At 41.8% G+C, this 21669-nt stretch overlaps 1 protein-coding gene across 3 annotated transcripts in view; it reads left to right on the top strand.

Annotated features, from left to right (window-relative positions):
* The window catches only part of adam11 (ADAM metallopeptidase domain 11), a 154309-nt gene that overhangs the window by 97675 nt on the left and 34965 nt on the right, over window positions 1-21669 (top strand). For all 3 annotated transcript variants that reach the window (XR_007250449.2, XM_048560902.2, XM_048560900.2), the window contains 3 exons: window positions 9684-9783; window positions 11783-11854; window positions 18806-18898. Coding sequence is in view for 2 of the 3 variants with exons in the window: in XM_048560902.2 (XP_048416859.2) it covers window positions 9684-9783; window positions 11783-11854; window positions 18806-18898 (265 nt within the window). In the remaining variant the exon portion in view is untranslated. The remainder of the gene's footprint in view (window positions 1-9683; window positions 9784-11782; window positions 11855-18805; window positions 18899-21669) is intronic.

The raw sequence follows: 21669 nt of genomic DNA, 5'->3' as shown, positions 1-21669 counted from the left end.
CCGACAATGTGGGTTTGACTCCCATTCTGGCTGAGGTCGAGCTCTTGCCCACCTCCTTCCCTTGTCCCTGAGAGTGGAAAGTCATAGCAACCCACCACTGCTGGAAGCTATAGATTATTGGTCTAGCATTTTATCTGCCTCAGATGCAGGATTGACTGCTTGTATTGTTCCCTCTCACTCATTTTAGAATTCTGACAGAATGACATGTTCATGCAATTCAGGGGTACCTCAAGAAATCTGCACCTCAACATTTCAGTGACTTTCTACTGACTTTTACTAACACACACTCCAATGTGACCTGAATCATATGGGCCTCGTATCCATGTAGAAGTGCTAATTCTCTATCCTCTAGAGCTCAATTCCATTCTGTAGATAGAAAGATAAAAATATTGACTAAACCTGACATTTTAAAATTTGTCCCTGTAAGACTGGAATATGACCAGTCTGCCTATAAACATCACAGGTGCCCATGTCATTATCAACAGATATGAATATGTTACACCTTCTTCCCAGTAAAGTAATTTGGATCAAACAAGAGAAAAGTCCTCTAAGGCCCCACCTTACCTTTAACTTTTAACAACTAAACTATCCAAAGCGTTGTCAGGTAGAATTAGAGCGAGTCATATGATCCCATTTATTTCTACTTTATCCAAAGTGAAAGGAAGAGTCCCAAAACATTACAGTGATATAAACTCCGGTTTCTCCAGCAATTTCTGTTTTTATTCCAGATCTCCAACATCCATAGTTATTTATTTCTGGTCAGACAAAAGCTGCTGGCTGCTTTTTAATTGCCAATATTTATTTTTAATTTTAATGAGGCATGAATGCATCATCAGAGAATTGATGTGTGGAAGCCTGCACAGCAGGAAAGACCTTTAACAGAGGGGATAGCCATTTTGACTGGCAGTCAGTTTCCAATGAGCATTTCATGAACGGAATTCATTCAAGAAATAAAGTGTTGAATCAGGTCTTCCCCTGAAGTGACTGCTGAGAAAGGATGTTGAGGAGCTGGAGTGCTTCTCAATGACTATTTGTACCAATAGTTTTATTTTTAATATTTATTATTGGGATGTGGGCTTCACTGAATAAATGAGCATTTATTGCTGAATTACCTTTGTGGTGTATGTGCCGTCAAGGGGCTTGTGAAGGCATGCACGCAATTAGAAAACAGACGCTAATTGTTCTGTATTTACTGTCTGCATTTTCCAATGTGTGATATTATTAGGCACTAAATAGACTTTAAACCTCCAAAGTCCCAGGTTCTGGAAGTGTCCCAGAATCCAAGCACTGCAGCTAACATTGTCATTATAAAGGCAGGCTATTTTTAATACCTTTTTGTTTCAAGCTGCGCTGTAATCAGAAGCCATTGAAGCTCTAAAAATCTGATAATACTTTTATTTGTTAAGATTTTGATAAATATTTGGTGTTCCTGTTCCTGGCCAAGTTCTGCTCACTCAGGTCTTCCTTGTCCATCCCTATCAAGCTGCCTACGTTGATGCCGAACATGCATTTTGCAAATAACCAATGTCTTTTAGCTTCCTATCTAACTTATTACCATTCTGCAAGCTTTCACCTACTGACTCCCATGGCCAGATATTTTTGCCAGAATAATGTGCAATTTGATGAGCTCCATTCTTCCATATTAATAGCTGCCTCAATTTACATAAATGGAGCTAAGAGATTTAGCAAGCAGGGTGGGTTTCTGAAACCTGGATACAACGTGTCAGGTCAACAAGTTTGTGAGCCAAGGGAGAAGCTATTTTAGAAGTTAGAACTTTGGACAGGTAAATTTAGAAAGGTGTTGCCAACTTCAAATGTCAAAATTAGAATGCTATATGATATGTTTTAATGCAGTGATTGATGACAGCATTGTGCCCTTTAAAGGTAAATAGCTGTTAAATTGACCAGAATTGTGAATATGTTCAGATTCATTGGAGAACTTTAACCAATTGATAAAGGACTTCTTTTCATTGCACTATATGGAATATTAAATTTTAACTTATCACTTGGACCCTATGCTTTGATCTTTGCATTGACTCACAATCTAACCATTTACTGAATCTTCGAAAAAGCTTAAACACGTGGCTGTGTTCTTTGATTCAGATTGTCTGAACGGACAGTGAAGATGTCAAAGACTTTAGGAATATGGCTCTGGTTATTTTTTTGGTCTAGTTGTGCAATGGAATCTCATAATGAATTTTTGACTAGATTAACAACACAGCACTAATGCTCGGCCTCCTAAACTGTGAGATGTGATCCTAATGAGGTCACAGGTGTCACATTTGGGGCCATAATTTACCTCTTCTCTGAGGCAGCAATGGCAACCTTGAAGAGGTGAGGAACCGGCCCAAAGGCTCAAATGAGAAAGCAGATCAATGCCACCAAACAGTATCGGAGTGCACAGTGAGCCCAAAGTGCCCTTAAACATCAGAGATCACATTTAAAGATGAGCTCAAGAAGGCTCAGGATATTTGTGTGTTGCCTTTGTGTAGGCAAAGTCTAGTAAAATGGGATTTTGTGCAACTAAGCTGGGTAGGTGGGTGTTGGCTTCAAGCTTTATTATATTTCTATTCCTGTCTACCTGCTGTATAGGCTCCTTACACCAGGATAGTGAATCTATTTTATAGACATCAACAGCTAGATCCATAGCGGAGATGGGGTAAGGAAGGAGGACTGGTGAGTGAGTGCTGGGAATGTGGTTGGGAAGGGAGTCTGCTGAATGAGTTGAGTTGGGATGTGTAGGTTAGAAGGGGAGGCTGCTTACTGAGTGAATATGTGAGGGAGGGACTTGGAAGGGCTTAAGTAAAGGGGTGGGTGGGTATTTGTTGAGGGGAAGGATGTCTTCACTGAGCCTTCTGTACTCAGGGAGAATAAAAATATCAGCTGCACCCTAAATGTGTACATAAGGTAATAATTTTGAACTGTTTATAAACGCATAAATGTTCATGTGTGGATGATGTACCCGTGAAAACTTATGACACTGATTTTGGGTTTGAGCCCAGTGCCAGGACTCGTTGGAAGGTGCATTGGTGATGTGTCCAAACAGGTTGATATAGTCAGCAACTAAATCCTTCTATTAGACCTGATGGTGGCCAGGAAGAATGGGAGAGAATCACCTCGCCTGATATCCTGCTGAAGGAAATGACAAAGAACTGGGCATTTTGCCCATAAGCATAAGCCTATCCAATAGAAATATGTAACAGAATCCTCAGAAGTGAAGGTTCTAGGCTTGAAACATCAGCTTTTATGCTCCTAAGATGCTGCTTGGCCTGCTGTGTTCATCCAGCCCCACACTTGTTTATCTTGGATTAGCCGACAGGGACAGGATATTGTCCCTTGAGCCAGCACTGGGAGTCAGTCCATTTCCTGACATTGTGATCTGTCTCCTGGCTCCTGTTATTTTCCTGCACACAGTTAGAATCTGGTTGTAGTAGGGCTGCTGCTTCCAATTCCGGAACGAAGGCAGGTGGATGCCAACGGTGGTAGGTTAAAAGGCTCAAGAGTGAACTTAGACCTGAATTGGAAGCAGCAGCTCTAATGCAACCAGATACCAACTGTGTGCAGGAAAATAACAGGAGCCAGGAGACGGATCACAATGTCAGGAAATGGTCTGACTCCCAGTGCTAGTTCGAGGGCCAATATCCTGTCCCTGTCTGCTAATCCTCTTCTTTTATATTTGAAAATACAAATGAGCGGAGGCAATTGTTCTAGTGATGTTATTGCTGTTAATCCAGAGACCAGGATAACGTTCTGGGGATCGGTGTTCAAATTGTGCCACAGCGGGTGATAGAATTTTAATTCAATAAAAATCTGGAATTAAGAGTCTAATGATGACCATGAAGCCATGTCAATATTTGGTTCACTAATGTCCTTTAGGCACGGAAAATACAATCCTTACCTGCCTGATCTATAGGTGACTCCAGACCCACAGCAATATGGTTGACTGTTACCTGCCCTCTGGGCAGTTAAGGATAGGCAATAAATGCTGGTCTTGTCAGCAGTGCCCTCATGCAGTAAACGAATTTTTGAAAAAACGCTTGCAAAATTTGGAGGTATAGATGATAACCAGATGGTCTGTCAAGACTGCCCTTTACTCTCACTGGAACATTACAAACTACAACCCTTGTAGCTCCTTGCAGCAACTCTGCAGCATAATCTTCTCTAATGGGCAAACAGAGAAAAAAGTAATAGTTGCAAAATGCCTTTTCAAACCCGTCAGCTTGCCAGGATATTGCGTGGACAAAGTTTTCTCAGTAAAAATACTTGCCTTCTCCCTGGTATGAGCTGTGTCTGATAGAAAGTTATTTGCAATATTGAAGTTTCAGAGATTTGAACACTGCAGCAATGACCTTGCATTTTCATTTGTATCTCTGCATTCTGCTTTTATCAGTTGAGCAAACCATTTCAAAGGATAATTGTACCAAAGGATAGTGCCCCCTCAGATGAAAGACGTAATTTGAAACAATGATCTAGATAGTAATGTAGTTTTTCTGTGAAGTGCTGTATCAAGTAAATAGGGCATATTTATTTTGATGAATCAAATCCCTGTGGGTGACAAAGACTCCACTAATCATGAGTATGGTTTGTACTCACTCGTAGTGAAGTAATTCTTTAGATCCTGTTTTAGGTAAGTGCCCGCTATTTTCTAAGTGTAGGTTGCTGTAGAATACAGACATGGGCAGTCTCAATTTGGCTCAGCTTTGATATGTCATATTGGGTCTTACCTTCGGAGATATGTTTGCTGAAGTACAGTTAAGTGGCATAGTATAATCCATTATCCTGCTCACAAAATGCCAAGTGCATCTGCCTTGAGACAGTACAAAGCTTTAAGATAAAACCGTTTATTATCCTGAATATTAGTGTATTGTTTGAGAAGATTGCACAGTATGGGAGAAAACATGATTAGCATTGTTGTATTTCGTTTAATGGCTTCTGAAAATTTTCAGAGTTCAGGGAATGCATTGCCTTTATTTCCAGCTCACTAACTATAGGCTGTTGGAGGTATATATGACCAAATGCTTAAGGCGTTTGTATGTCCTCCCTGTCTCAGTTATTTTAGAGGAATATTACAGCCAGTGTTAAGATTTGGCCAGAAGTATGTCACACAACCTACTAGGTACAGGTTCACTAAAACTGCTTATAACCTCATAAAATTAGGCAATTCGGCCCATCGAGTCTGCTCTGCCATTCAATCAGAGCTTATCAGCCATGATTAAATGGCGGAACAGACTGTATGGGCCGAATGGCCTAGTTTTTGCTCCTATGTCTAATGGTTTTATGGTTAAAATGAAGTGTTGTTATCATAAAATACAGATTCATGATTTCACTGAGAAACCAAAACACATTTAGGTGATGGATAGATAGATAGATACTAGCTTCCTACGTTGCGTCAGTGGGATAGATTGGTCAGGCTTTTCTCCATCAAACTGGGTGCTACGTAACCCATGCATTATGGTCACTGTTTGATGGTCAAAATATTGACATGTCTAATTATGCAAAACATCAGTTTCGTGGGCGAGGTCCTGGTCTTGAGCACTGGAAATTTAATAGAATGTAGCCAGTTAAAGAGAAATTGATACAGAGAGTAATATACTGGCCTTTCCAAAGGCTACTTTAATGAAGTATATGAAGTAGAGGGTGACACAGTGGTACAGTGGGTAACACTGCTGCTTCACAGTACCAGGGACCTGGGTTCAATTCCACTCTTGAGCAACTGTCTGTGTAGAGTTTGTACATGCTTCCCCTATCTGTGTAGGTTTACACTGGGTGCTGTGATTTCCTCCCACAGTCCAAAGATGTGCAGGTTAGGTGATTGGCCATGCTAAATTGCCCATAATAACCAGGGACGTATAGGTTAGGTGGTTTAGCCGTGGCAAATGCAATGTTAAAGGGATAGGGTAGAAGGATTTGTCTGGGTGGAATGCTGTTCAGGGGATCAGTGTGGATTCAATGAGCTGAATGGCCTGCTTCCACACTGTAGGGATTCTGTGAATATATTTCAACTATTACAAAGAGTGTTTGGTAACAAAAAATGGCTGATATAACATATGGGGAAACAAAGCTGACTAGTGGTAGAACAGTGCTGGACTTCAACCCTGTGTTTGATGTAGCTGGTGTAGCATGAGATGTTAGTGAGGTACAGGTCTCTAATCACCACCGCAAGGCCTACCTGGCACAGTTAGCAGGCCTGGAAGAAAGTAGAGGAAGACAATCTGAAAGGTGCAACTGAACCTTACATCCCTAGCAAGTCTGGCCTGTTGGTCCATGACATACTGTGTGTTGTGGCCTGCTTTGAATGTGTTTCCGTAAAATACATTCCCTAATATTCCTGTCCTCCCTCTTTATACAGGTATGGCATGACTGTGTAAATGAATGCAAATGTCAGGAAAGCACACAGACGTTTAAGAGATGCCACAGGGGTCGGTGCTGGGATTTTTGTTATTTGTTATTTACATGTACGATCTGTATGTGAGTGTACAAGGCATGGTTAGAAGGTTTGCAGATAATACAAAATTAGGAGGTATCATTGATAGCAAAGATGATCAAAAATTGCAAAGGGATCTTGATCAGATGGGGAAGTGGGCTGAGGATTGGCAAATGTAATTCAATGCAGATCAGTGTCTGGTGTTGCACTTTGGAAAGTCAAACCAAGTAGGACTTACATAGTGAACAGTCCTGAGGAGTGTTGTGGAACGGGGGACCTAGGAATACAAGTACATAGTTCATTGAAAGTGGTGTCACGGGTGGACATGGTGGTGAAGAAGACATTTAGCATGCTGGCCTTCATTGGTCACAGCATTGAGTATAGGAGCTGGGACATTATGTTACAGTTGTACAAGTCATTGGTGAGGCCACACTTGGAGTATTGTGTGCAGTTTTGGTCATTCTGTTATTGGAAGGACATTGTTAATCTGGAAAGTGTGCAAAGAAGATTTACAAGGATGTTGCCAGGACTAGTAGGCCAGAGTTATAGGGAGAGGGTGGCCAGGACAGGATTTTATTCCTTGGAAAGTAGGAGAATGAGGGGTGCCCTTATTGAGGTGTATCAAATCATGAGGCGCATAGCTGGGATGAATGCATTTTGTTTTTTTTTCCCCCAGGGATGGGGATCTGAAAACTAGAGGGCATAGGTTTAAGGTGAGAGAGGACAGATTTAAGAAGGACCTGAGGGGCAACCCCTTCACACAGAGAGTGGTGTGTGTATGAAATGGGCTGCCAGAGAAAGTGGTTCAGAGAGGTACAGACATTTTTAAAAAATGGATGGGTACATGCATGGGAAAGGTTTACAGGTTTATGGGCAAATGTGGGCAGTTCGAACTGGATTAGTGGGCACCGTGGTCAGCGTGGATCAGTTTGGGCGGAAGGGCCAGTTTCCATACTCTATTACTCTATGACTCTGTGTCTTCGGGCCAAATTTTAATTTACACTTCCTTGGAATTTGGCAGGTGCTGCTTGGAAAATGGGCTGGGGCATCAAGTTGACAGTAAGTTGATGCAATGGATTACAAACATAGAAATCTAGAAATTAGGAGAAGGAGTAGGTCATTTTGCCCTTCCAACCTCATCCACTATTCAAAATGATTAAATGATTATCCATCCAATCCTGTTCCTGCTTTCTCCCCATACTCTTAGTTCTTAGACATAAAGGAACCAATGTCTAACTCCTTTTTGAAAACATGTAACATTTTGGCCTCAACCGATTTCCAAGGCAGAGAATTCCACAGGCCCACCACTCTCTGGGTAAATAAACTTTTTCTCATCTCAGTTGTAAACGGTCAAAACCTTAGACCATGACCCCAGTTCCTTGTCACCAGGGAACATCCTTTCTGAATTTTCTGTATTGAGTCCTGCTGGGAGTTTATACATCTCTATGAGTTCCCCTTTATTTTTATTAAGTCCAGTGAATACAGTCCTAACTGAACCAGTCTCTCTTCATACGTCAGTCTTGCAATTTCCAGAAATTGGCCTGATAAACCATTTTTCCAACACTCATACCTGATTCATGCCTTATGTTGGTTTTGAATTGTTTGCAAGTAATTACTTGGAAAATCTGCTTGGTTCTGTTTGCTATCAATTCTAAATGCCTCTGAATTAAATTTAAGATACCTTGAAACATGTTTATTTGAGGTTTTTTTTAGTGCATCAGATTTGTCATTTTTGTCCTTCCTTTAATTACCAGTACTGTTCTCCTGTTAAAATTCTTGTTTGAGTCTAGATAGCAAGTTTATCAGCAGGTGGTCATCAGCATTCAGTTTTCAAACACTGTTTCTCCAGCAAGATTTGTAGAACAGCAATAAAGGTTCTGAAACCTTTTTCTTTTCTCACAGCTAGCCCAGGGGATACCATAACCTGTTGTAATACTTCCCCTGCTCCTATAAAACAGGTCAGAGCCCCAGATTCCATTTCCATGTCACTGTAGATTTCACCCAGTGAATGGATAAGACACCCAACTGATTGCAGCATCCACAGGTCAGGGACTGGAAAAACAACTCGAATTCTCACCACTGGATCCAGTGATTCCCACTGGGAAGTGTGCACTAGTGGTTGGGTTAAGGACCCTTATTAAACTTGGCTGTGATCTTGATTAGAGTAATCCTCCCCAAGTGTCAGAGACTTGCACATGAAGTCTAGCCATTTATTGAAGTGTCACTGGCTTTGGAAGTGACAGTGTTGTCAAGGTCTTCCAGAGATGAGGGAAAGAAAGTGTAGAAAAATTGCAAAGCAAGGTAATGGTCAGTGTGCAACCTCCCACCAGTTTTTAACAAACTTTATGTAAATGCCCTAAACAATGTATTAATGACACCTAAAAGACTCCAGGAGTACCCACTATCTGGAAAACGCCACGAGATGTCTCATGGTTATGAGAAACACCATATGTGTAATTGTCATTGAATTGTGACAGTACAGAAGAAGGCTTTCCTAAGGAATAGTTCATAGATTGACTAACCTCCACCTTCTCCCCATGCCACTATTAATTTTGCCTTTTTAGATACCTGTAAGGTGCCCATCTTTTCTGTTCTGGCCAAACGATGAACGTGAAATGTCAGCCTTCCTGCTCCTCTGATGCTGCTTGGCCTGCTGTGTTCATCCAGCTCTACACCTTGTTATCTCAGAACCTCCTAACCTAATTCCATTTTCCAGCACTTGGTCAATATCTTGGAGATTACAGGTCTTCAAGTGCATAAGCAGAAATTTTTCAGATGAGTTAAGAGTTTCTGCATCTACTGTTCTTTCATGCAATGAGTTCCACATCCCTAACACCCTGTGGATGAAAAGCAGTTTCCTCATCTCCCCTCTGATCCTCTGCCAATCACTTTAATTCTCTGCCTCCTGGGCACTGACCCCTTTGCAAAAGTGTAATCGATCCTTTCTAACCACATGTCTGAGCTCTTCACCATCCTTGTGCTCCAATCAAATTTCCCTTCAGCTTCCCCCCTCCCAAGGGGAACAGCCCTGCCTTTCCCCACTGCTGCAATTTTCCAGCGCTGACTGCATCCTTGTAAAACTTCTCTGTAACCTCAGTAGTGCAGAGAGGCTTTGAGGATGCAGTGAGGGAAAAAGAGAACTCTTCCTCTTCCTGCTGCAGTCTTTGCACAGGATGGTGCCAAACTGAATTAAATGGCAGATTCAGGAAATAATGTGCTGCAGTTCTTTGGTCATTTGTCTTTCCGTTTGTTCCACTAGATACTATTTCCCACAAAAATTTTCAAGATGCAGCACGAATGAATACAGACAGTTTCTGCAGGCTGGAGGTGGCACCTGCCTTTTCAATAAACCTCACAAGGTAAGATCTTATTTAAAGTGTTAATATACCTTGAGGGACCATATGACATTTAACTACTTGTAGCTTGGAAATTATTTTGTATTTGTAAATCTCATCCGTGATCAAGAACGAAGAACATTTTAGTCTTTGTTTCTCAGAATTACTTCAGTCAACTATTGTTCATTTGTATCAGATGGGATTCAGTTTAGCATTTCCTTTGTTTATCCATGTGTATGATGCCACCTTAAGTGCCACAGTTTTTACTTATATAAGAGTGATGGTAGTCCAAATGTAATGCATTAATCACACGCACTTTGCAGTCCTCTGGGGCTATGATAATATGTTGTAGAAAAATAAATTATTTCTCTCCTTCTTTTAAATTGGCCTTAATGTCCATTGATTGCCCCAGCCATTGGAGGTTTTCATCTGTTGTCAAGGTGGTTGTTGGTCAACAACAGATCTCTATCCCTAATGGATAGACTTCAATGAAACTCGATACATGTTGTTTTTGTAAGATGTGAGCGATCTGTTGCACTGCTGTCTCTTGTTGGGGAGATGTAAATAAATTAGTTCACTACTGGCTCCCTGTAGCAGGAAGAAGTCTGCAGAATGTGAAGACTTCTTTGCAGAGGTATTTGATCAGTGACAAGCAAAGCAGTAATTCCGATGTTTCTCTTTGACACAGGCTATACAATTTTGTTTTCGCTTACAGAATAGTTTCACAGCCTGCAACAGGCTGCTCACCTCATGAGTTGGTGCTCAGCCATGAACTGAGACAGTGTTTGGTTTGCTTAAGTCTGATATCAACAGCAAAGTAAGAGAACAGCCAGGCAAAATGAAGATAATTCATGATACAAGAAGCAGAAAACCTATTGACTTCAGTGTTGGTCAGAAGGTCACTGTGCCACTGCAGTAAGAATGGTTGAGCCCGATCCACCATTCCTCATGATCATGGATGATTGTCCAACTCAATAGCCTAATCCTGCTTTCTCTCCACAACCTTTGATCCCATTTGCTCCAATTGCTATATCTAGGTGCCTCTTGAATACATTCAATGTTTTGGCAACAACTACTTCCTGTGGTAATGAATTCGACAGGCTCATCGCTTTTTGGCTGAAGAAATGTCTCCCCATTTCCATCCTAGTTGGTCCCCAAATCCTCAGACTGTGACACCTGGTTCTGGACACACCCAATATCGAGAACATCCTCCCTGCATCTACCCTGTCCAGTCCTTTTAGAATTTTATAATTCTCTTTGAGATCGCCCCTCATTCATCTGAACTCAAACGAACATAATCTTAAACTAGTCAATCTCTCTCGCATACACCAGCCCCACCGTCCCCAGAATCAGCCTGGTAAACCTTCGGTGCACTCTCTTGAGGGCAAGAGCATTCTTCCTCAGAAAGGGATACCAAAATTGCAGACAATATTCCAGGTGTGGGCTCACCAAGGCCCTGAATAACTGCAACAACATATCCCTGCTCATATACTCAAAGGATTATGAGAGTGTTGTTGAAAAAATACGGGAATTAGACTTGTCAAATTTTATGAGACAGAACAATGAGTGGAATGAATGAAAGGTGGTTGGAGTATAGGGTTAAATCAACTTAAATGACTTCAGCACTGAGGTTTGATGTGAAATTCAACTTTTATCATTTTGACACAGTCTTCGAATTTATCGGTAATCTTCAAGCCTGTTATGGTCATCAATTTTTCTAAGGTTTTGATGGGGGTCCAGCTTATCAGAACAACAAAAGGGGAAGCTTGATGGATGGACGAAATTCTATTCTACCACGTCCCTGTCTCCTGTTCATAACAGCCCCAAGTGTTCTGAATGAACTGCCTACTGCTGTATGATATGTTGCATTCAGCAGATGAATTTTAGAAGCACATTGACATTGACCTTTAAAAAAAACTTGTGATTTCAAAGTGGATTTATACTATTTATTATTGAAACTTGTTTAGAATTTTCCGTAGCAGTGAGCTAAGTCTCAAAATGATCTGTTTAACTATTTCCACAGCTAATTGATCCTCAAGAATGTGGAAATGAGTTCGTGGAAACAGGAGAAGAATGTGACTGTGGCTCTGAAAGTGTGAGTAAATTTCATTCTCTCCCAGGCACAACGAATGTGATTCTATTTTTATAGTTTACCAAATGGAGTTTGCTGAATTATTGTATGAAATGCATTTTACCGCAACTTTTCTTTGCTTCAGATGTGGAAACTAGGTAACTTGAGGAAATAAATAGCAATGTTTTGAGAAAGGTCCATGTTACAAAAGAGGAGGTGCTAGAGGTCTTTAAAATGCATAAAGGTAGATAAATCCCCCAGGACCTGATCAGTTGTATCCAAGGACCTTGTGAGAAGCTAGGGAAGAAATTACTGAGCCCCGGCAAAGATGTTTGTACCGTCAACAGCCACAGGTAAGGTGCTGGTAAACTAGACAGCAGCTAATGTTGAGCTATTATTTAAGAAAGGCTGCAAGGTAAAGCCAAGGAACTACAGACCGGTGAGCCCAGCGTCAGTGGTAGATAAGTTGTTGGAGGGAACACAAGATCTGCATGCATTTGGAAAGGCAAGGATTGATCAGTGATAGGCAGCATTGTTTTATGTAGACAAAATTGTGTCTCACAAAGTTGATTGAGTTTTTGAAGAGTTGACCAAAAAGATAGATGCAGGCAGAGTGGTAGATCAAAGCTTTTGAGATTTGTGGCCCAGGTTGTGAATGAGCTTGTAGTCTTGCTCGCTGAGCTGATGTGTTTGATTTCAGACATTTTGTCACCCTGCTTGGTAACATCACCAGCATGCTTCTGGTGAAGCGTTGGTGTTGTGTCCAGTTTGTTATTTATATGCCTCGGTTTGTTAGGGTGGTTGGCATCACTTCTGGTTCTGTTTTTTTTCAGTAGTTTGTACATCAGGTCCAGTTCAGTGTGTTTGTTGATGGAGTTCCAGTTGGAATGCCAGATACTAAATTACATCAGCAACTGCGCCAACATCCATAAATGGAGCTGCATCAGGACATTATTCAAATGAGCCATAACACTGGAGCAAACCGGAACTACGCAAAGCAGGACAGGAGTACTTATACGGAGTATTTTTAAAAGAAATGGATACCCAAAAAGCACAATCCACCCTTATCTCCACAACAGACCACAGCAAGAAGACACAACATGGCCAGACACACTAGTCACCCTCCTGTACGTCAGAGACATATCAGAGATGACCATAAGACTACACAGGCCCCTAGGTTATCAGAGTAGACCACAAACCAACAATCGCCCTGCAACAGCTACTGATGAACGTAAAGGATCCCATACCCACAACCAATAAAACCAACATAATATACAAAATACCATGCAAGGATTGTGAGAAACATTACATAGGCCAAACTGGAAGAACACTAATGATACACGAGCACTAACTAGCCACCAACAGACACGACCAATTCTCACTGATCTCAGTACACACGGACAAAGAAGGACACGAATTCGATAGGGACAACACATCCATGATAGCACAAGCCAAACAGAGGCATGCCAGGGAATTTCTGGAGGTCTGGCATTCCAACTGGATCTCCATCAACAAACACATTAAACTTGAACCAATATATAAACCATTGAAAAGCAACCGGAAGTGATGCCAACCACCCCAGCAAACCGAGGCATATGAATAACAAGTGGGACAGAACACTACCGCCTCATGGGAGGTGCACTGTCGATGTTACCTAGCAGGATGATGAAACATCTGCAACCAAACACTGGCTCGGTGATAAAGTCTACAACCTCAGAATGGAATTGTTATCTACATTTGAAAAGGTCATGCATGGTACACCAGTTGGTAAGGTTAGATCACAAGGGAACAAGGAATGCTAGCTGACTGAGTACAAAGAGATCATAAGAACTGCAGATGCTGGAGTCAAAAATAACACCGCCTGGAGCTGGAGGAACACAGCAGGCCAGGCAACATCAGAGGAGCAGGAAAGCTGACATTTCGGGTCGGGAAGAAGGGTCCTCCAGCTCCACACTGTGTTATATCAACTGGATGCAAAGTTGGCTTGACTGTCAGAGACAGAAGGTGATGTTAGAGCGTAGTTATTCAGACTGGAGGCCTGTGAGCAGTGGTGTGACACAAGGATCAGTGCTGGATCCACTGTTGTTCATTATTTATATAAATGATTTGGATGAAAATATACAAGGTGTTGCATTTTGGTAAGACAAACCAGGACAGAGTTAATAGTAGTGCCCTGAGGAGTGTTGACGAACAGAGAGACCTAGAGGTGCAGATGCGTAGTTCCTTGAAAATGGAGTCGTTGGTCAACAGTGGATGAAGAAGGCATTTAGCACACTTGCCTTCATTGGTCAAAGCATTTGGTGCAGAAGTTGCAATGTCATGTTACAACTTTACAAGACAATGGTAAAGCAACATTTGGAATGCTGCTTACAATTTTGGTCACCGTGCTATATGAAGAATGTAATTAAACTAGAAGGGTACAGAAAAGATTTCCAAGGATGTTACTGGGTTTGGAGGGTTTGTTATAAGGAGAGGTTGGATAGGCTGAGACTTCTTTTCGCAGAATGTACGAGACTGAGGTTTAGAGAGGTATAGGTGTTTATAAAATCATGATCAGCTTAGGTAAGGTGAATAACAGAGGTTTTTTGCCCCGGGTAGAGGAGTCCAAAATTAGAGGGCATATGTTTAAGCTGAAAGGGGAAATAATTAAGAGGGACTGGAGGGGTAACCTTTTCACACAGTGGCTGGTGTGTGTTACCAATGAACTGCCAGAGAAAATGGGATAGAGATGAGTACAATCACAACATGTAAAAGACATTTGGACAGGTACATGGATATGGAAGATTTAGAGAGATATGGGCGAAATGCAGGCAAATGGAACTAGTCCAAGTTTAAGAAACCTGGTCAGCTTGGATGAGTTGGGCTGAAGAGTCTATTTCTGTGCTGTATGACTCTACAACTCTATAAAACTGTAATAGAAGAAAAGGCTGGCCTTATAGAGATCATTTGCATACATTCAGGGTGCATTCCCACAGGAACAAATTCTTCGGATGACTCAACCGATAGTGACATATCCCATCTTGTCCTGGTGAAACATCAACTTCAAGTACAATAGTCACTATTAATGAAAGTAAAAGAGAGCTGAATATTGGAAAGTTCAGTGAGATAGGTAATATGGTGAATTGAATAGATGAGAAGAGGCTGGAAGCTGACATAAAGGAATCTAAAGGCCTTCCATAGGCTGATAAAGGGCAATAAAAGGAGGAGTGGATTAAATACAGAACTATAAAGAAGATTTACAGATGGAATTAGAGGACTTGGCTAAAATATTAATTGGGCGCTTTGCATCTGTCAGGTAAAGAAGTACAGTGCTGCTAAAGTCATAGTGAAGGAGGACATGGTGAGGCACTAAATAGGTGAAAAATTGATTTATACAAGCTGTTTGAAAGACTAAATAAAACAAAACTAAAGAGCTGCAGATGCTGGAAATCAGAAACTGCGTTCTGAAGAAGAGTGGCGGGACACAAAACGCCAATTCTGTTTTCTCTCCACAGATGCTACCAGAGCGGCTGAGTTTTTCCAGCAATTTCAGTTTTTGTCTCAAAGACTGATTGTACTTAAAGTTGATGTTTCACCAGGACCAGATAGGATTCGTCCAAATATGTTGAAGGAAATAACAGTAGAAATTGAAGAAACACTGGACATAATCTTCCATTTGCCTCTGCATATGAGGATGAGAAAGAACTGGAGAATTTCACATTGTGAAAGTTACATATCCAGTGTAAAGATAAGTCCAACAACTACAGGCAAATCCATTTAAAGTCAGCAGTGGGGTAGTTTTTAAAAACAATCTGTGACAAAACTAAGTGTCACTTGGGCAATTAGAGATTAAGCAAAATCAGTACAGATATGAGAGGTAAATCACATTTAACTAACTTGGTGGAGTTTTTTGATGAGTTATCAAAAAGCATTGAGGAGGATATTGTCATTGCTGTAATGTACATGAATTTCCAAAACAGATTTAATGGCACGGTGGCGCAGTGGTTAGCACTGCAGCCTCACAGCTCCAGGACCCGGGTTCAATTCCAGCCTCGGGCGACTGTCTGTGTGGAGTTTGCACATTCTCCCTGTGCCTGCGTGGGTTTCCTCTGGGTGCTCCGGTTTCCTCCCACAGTCCAAAGATGTACAGGCTAGGTGGATTGGCCATGCTAAATTGCCCGTAGTGTTCAGGGGTGTGTAGATTATAGGTGAGTGGGTCTGGGTGGGATGCTTCAAGGGGCGGTGTGGACTTGTTGGGCTGAATGGCCTGTTTCCACACTGTAGGGAATCTAATCTAAAACAGTGCCATGTAACTGGCTTTACAACAAAGCCAAAGCCCATAGACTAAAAGCGGCAGCAGCCCAATGAAATTGACTGATTGATGGGAAACAGAGTGTAGTGGTAAATATTGTATCAGTGATAATGGGAACTGCAGATGCTGGAGAATCCAAGATAACAAAATGTGAGGCTGGATGAACACAGCAGGCCCAGCAGCATCTCAGGAGCAGGGTCTAGGCCCGAAACGTCAGCTTTTGTGCTCCTGAGTTGCTGCTGGGCCTGCTGTGTTCATCCAGCCTCACATTTTATTACCATGTAGTGGTAAATAGTTGTTTTTCAAAATCGGGATAGGTATACAGTGAGGTTGTTATTAAGGCCACTGTTTTTCTCAATGTCCTTATTGACCTAGACTTGAATGCAAAGAGTCAATTTCAGTATTGTGAACTGTGGTAGACTTCAAGAGGAGACAGGCTGATGAAATAGGTGAGATAAATGTGGAGAGGAAATGTAAAATAAGTGACAAAATTATAAAGGTATGCAAGTGTAGACGGACTGCGTAACAGTATGGTGAGGCAGATTAAAATTTCACAGGGCTTGGAAGAAAGGGTGGGCACTATCTGATTTGTTCTTATGGAAAGCTGACGCAGATATGATGAGCTAAATGACCTGTTCTTGTCCTGTAATTATTCTATGGTTCTGTTCCCAGAAGTGGGAGATTAGGGGGTGATGGGGGAGGGTGGATTTTGGGGAACATGGTGGGTGGGCACTTTATTGTGCAGGAGGCTAAAAGCAGCTTTTCAATGGCAGAATGAAATTACAGTATTAAATTGACGAAGATTGAGCTTACTGATAGCAAGCATCACAAACCGCTATTATATTTGCATGTAATGTATATGCTTCAGTCAAACCTGCCAGAATTAAGTGTACCTTTCTAATTGAGTAACTGTCAAGTGCCTTCACATTGATGCTGACTTAAGGGCTGCAACAGAAAATATTGACCTCTTGGTGGATGTGGGCCAAGTCAGATCTGCTTTGATGAGCGTTGGGAAGTGGGGGTATTGATGGCTCAGTTTGGTTAAAGGCGGTCAAAGGAGAAGTTGCCAAATGAGGGAGGAAGGGAAGGAATTGGCTGCCTAACAGTTTCTTATTGGAGACAGAGAGAGGAAGCTAGAGTCTTAAAGGGAAGATGTATCTCCAAGGATGGCATGTCAACGTGATTGTGGGCAATCTTAAGTTAAACAGGGAAGGCAAATAATAGTGAAATTTTGAGAGTCCAGGATTAGCAAGGGAAGGCAGAGAATGAAAAAGGAAAAGTTGACAATGATTAATAGCAGGGCAGTTTCGCTCTGCTGGAGGAAACTCGAGACCCAATGACAGTAGTTGAAAAAATGATGGGAGGTAGCTCAAAGCCAGTGTCAAGACAGCTGGAGGGAATGAAGGTTATTGAAGGGGGTTGCATTGAGGGTGATGGCTTCTAGCTCCAGAGATCCAGGTGAAGAAGGTGTTGGCAGCAATTACAGTTCCCAAAAGCTCCTCGGATGATGAGAATAATGCTCCTGACTTGCAGGAAATGCGCTTCCTAGACCACTGCATCCAGGAAGTAATGGTGGGGGCATTGACATTGTGTTTGCCTTCCCTACATGATTTCCTATGTTCCTCACACAAATACCTAATTGGTTGACTGCGGCTTGACCATACATGGCCAGTCATTTGTTCGGAAAAGTAGAGCCCCTCGTTTGTGCTCCCACTTCTGACTATTTTCTCCCCTCCGAAAGATTCCGCTCTGCGATTCTAATGCTGCCACTTGCATGAAGAAAATGTTGGTTAACATTTAACAAGCACAGAACACCTTGTACTGTCTAATGTAGAGGAACTGTTGGGAATTATGAACAAGTTATAGAAGTCAGACAAAGTGGAGACCAATGGAACTAGGTGAGAATGATCACATTTAGCCCACTTACTGCTCCATCAGCAATTTTCAAGATGTGAAGCAACTTGGAAACCACCATCAAACCAGAGACGCCAGGATGCTTACAATGATCTGATTGCCTGCTGTCAATATGTTCTTACTGGATAGTTTTGTGATGAGAGTCCCTTTTGCTGATGGTACTGGGAATTCACTTGGACTGACCGTCACCCATTTGCTTGGACTGACCATCCCCCATGAATTTCACAAGAAATTGATTCAGATAGTTTTATTTGAAGGTGCCCTATGGCAGCCCGATTTCCACACCTTGCCCCCACTACCTTAGCAATGTATGGGGGTTGGACATTATCGATGAACTGCAGCTTCAATTTTCTATTCACTCATTTAAATAGGTAAAGTGTCACATGTAGCCCATGATTTTCTAACTCGGCAGTCTCTCCTCACTGAAAGCATCTGGTCTAAGATTCAGCCCTCTGTTGTCTATAGAGTCAAAACAGGAAACAGTTTTTTTTTAACCAAACACACTATTTGTGTGCAGATAACTTAAGGGCGCAATTGGCCAGGTTAATTTTGTTATATAATTTCAGCAAAGCTTACTTACAATTATTGTCAGTACCATTTTCTGCTGCTTCCATCAGGCTTATAGGTCATCCATGTTAAACATCTTTTCAGAAACTAAAATAAACCTACAATCAGTCTGAATTTGGATAAATATGTAGTTGAGAGAGAACTTTTATTCACCAGTGGACATTATGTACACGTTGACAGTGAGTTCATCTTATTTCACACAGGAATGTGACAAAGTCGGTGGTAAATGCTGCAAGAAGTGTACCCTTACACACAATGCAATGTGCAGTAATGGACTCTGTTGCCGAAACTGTCAGGTAAGACGTTGGTTTGTCATGTACCTCAGCAGGCAGAGATGTGTGCACAGTGTTTTAATTGCCTTTTCAACCATGATTCTATCCTGGTGCACTGTCTAAATACACAGGATGAAGTTTTGATCTTGATGACTGTGAATAGTCATGTTTAATTCAGTTGGATATTCCGATCCACCAACTTTTCAGTAAATTAATTGATAGCATCCAACTTTGCTGCAGTCTGTGTAATTCACAGGACAGAATGTTCTGTTCAAAAAAAATCACGCTGATCCAGAAGAGGGCATGCTGGGTCAGGGCTTTGAGTCGTACCTGTGTCCTTTCTTTGCAAGGGCCATGTGACTACATTCATTCTCCAGCTCTTTTCTGCAACGTGTAAGGACTCAATGGAAAATCATTTCAGGATGCTAGCTCTGCATAAACTGTAGGTCAGAAAATGGTTGATCAATGTATCTATCTCAAACCCAAAAAGAGAGATGATTATAATGTTGTATGGAAGGTTTTCAAGCAAATGTACCTTACCTGCTCCTCACTTATAACAACAAATTCAAGCACCTATCTTTTCCTTATCTAGAATGCCAGAGGTTTTTGCAACATTTCTGCTTGGTTTCTATCCAGGACTTTCTACTTTTGAGAAGATTTGTAGCTCAGGTTGAGGTTCTGGATGTGAGTTTGCTCGCTGAGCTGGAAGGTTAGTTCTCAGACGTTTTGTCACTATTCTAGGTAACATCATCAGTGAGCCTCCGACGAAACCTTTGTGTCTTGGATGGTGTTCGGGAATTCTTGGGTGGCGGGAGTCTTCTACTAGGTGTTTTAGTCTTTGGAATAGTTCCTTAGCTAATCTGTAGGTTGGTGTTCCAGGTAGCGACTCTATGGGTCCGAGGGGGGGGCTCCTGGTTTGTGAATTTTTGGTAGTCCGTAGAAGCGTGGTGTGTTGGATCCATCTGGTTTCATTTTTTGGAAGTCTCTCTTGTTTAATGCTCCAGATTTTTGAAGTTTTTTGAGTAAGGTTGTGTTTCAGCCCAACAAGTCCACTCCGTCCTTGAAAGATCCCACCCAAATCCATCCCCCTATACCCCACACACCCCTGAATACTATGGGCAATTTAGCATGGCCAATCCACCTAGCCTGCACATCTTTGGACTGTGGGAGGAAACCGGAGCACCCAGAGGAAACCCACGCAGACACGGGGAGAATGTGCAAACTCCACACAGACAGTTGCCCGAGGCTGGAATCAAACCCGGGTCCCTGGCGCTGTGAGGCTGCAGTGCTAACCACTGTGCCACTGTGCCACATGTGTCAGAATTTTACCTGCTGTGAAGGAAGGAAATACCTTGATAGTTTTGACAGCATGGCACATTTCCCCTTTTAAAGGTAACTTCAGTTGTCGTACTGTTAAAGCTGATGATCAGTTATTTTGTCTTCTAAATCTTTAGGAAGAGTGCATGACATCTTGATGTTAGCAGAAGCCCTCCAGCTTTGAAGACCTCTGTTGGAACTGTTTTTGTTGTGGTTTCTCAATAATGTCATTGATTGTTTGCTGGAGTTCTCCTATCAGTGGTGGACCACCCATGGATTCTGCCAGACGTGCTGGAGGAATAGCTAGTGAGGACTGACTGCGACTGTGGGCTCACAGTTAGGTTGTTCACACTTGCCTACGTTGCGTTGCTCTACCAGGAGTTCCTGACAGCATTATTTGAGGGATTTTCAGAGCAGAGAAAACCCTGCATCACATCATTCCCTGGAGAAGTATTTTAACCCCAGACAGAGAATGAACACAGTCGGTATCGGAGTCACATCTTGACTGCACTGTCGTTGTCCTTTAAGATCTGGTGTTCAAAATGTATATTACCCTATTGATTCTGTTTTTACAACATCCACCACCTTGGCCTCTACTGCTGATGATTTTAGAAATTTTCAGTGGTAGAACCCATATTTGAGTTCAACATATTTGGATTAGGTTTGAGCTGGGGATTATGTCTGTAATAAAAATCCAGACATGGTGCATCTTGCGTACATCAACAGCAGCTGACGTATAGGAAGGGCAAAGGAGAAGATAAACAACACTGATGAAACCTCTGTAGACAATCAAGCAAATTCCAGGACAGGGTACTGATTCTCTGTAACTCGAGGATAGGGTCCTCTTTTAGTGGGTTTTAAAGGCTGTTAATTAAGTCTTGATTAATGATTCATGCAATAAGGTAGCTGCAGCTCCCCAAACTGTTCTCTTATAACAAGTTATTGTCATACAGCCATTGACTTTATTAGTATTCAGCCAAGCCTGTGTCCAACTCTTTTCCAGAAATGTTTCCGTGCAGCTAATGGAACACATGCACATCCTCGAGTTTTGAAGAAGGTCGCAGAGTGCTGTGACTGAAGACTATAGTGTTTGATACCAGAATAAATAAATGTCTGGTCTTTGAAAGGGATGGATTTGCGTAATTCCACGGCCACTGGTGTGTCAGATAGACAGTGGAAAGACAGCATGACACATACAATAATTTGCTCTTCCTCACATGATTCATGATTTATCACTCAAATTAAATGATCAGCATCTTGATCCTCTGAGACAATGAGCAAAGCAAAGTGCTTCTATTCTTGACATTGTGTTTCTGCATTTTTGTGGTAAGCCATTCCAAAAATTCGACTTACACCAGAATATATATTTCCTGGTAGCATCTGCTGTTTAATGAAAAAAATCAGACCACCAAATGTGATATTGCTCCATCAGACAGCTGTCACATCATTTGGCTCACCAGTCAACATCTGTGAGCCCC

This window comes from Stegostoma tigrinum, chromosome 31, assembly GCF_030684315.1.
Source record: "Stegostoma tigrinum isolate sSteTig4 chromosome 31, sSteTig4.hap1, whole genome shotgun sequence".
Taxonomy (NCBI): domain Eukaryota; kingdom Metazoa; phylum Chordata; class Chondrichthyes; order Orectolobiformes; family Stegostomatidae; genus Stegostoma; species Stegostoma tigrinum.
The sequence above is the reverse complement of the archived record's forward strand: the minus strand, read 5'-3'. Positions and strand labels throughout refer to the sequence as shown.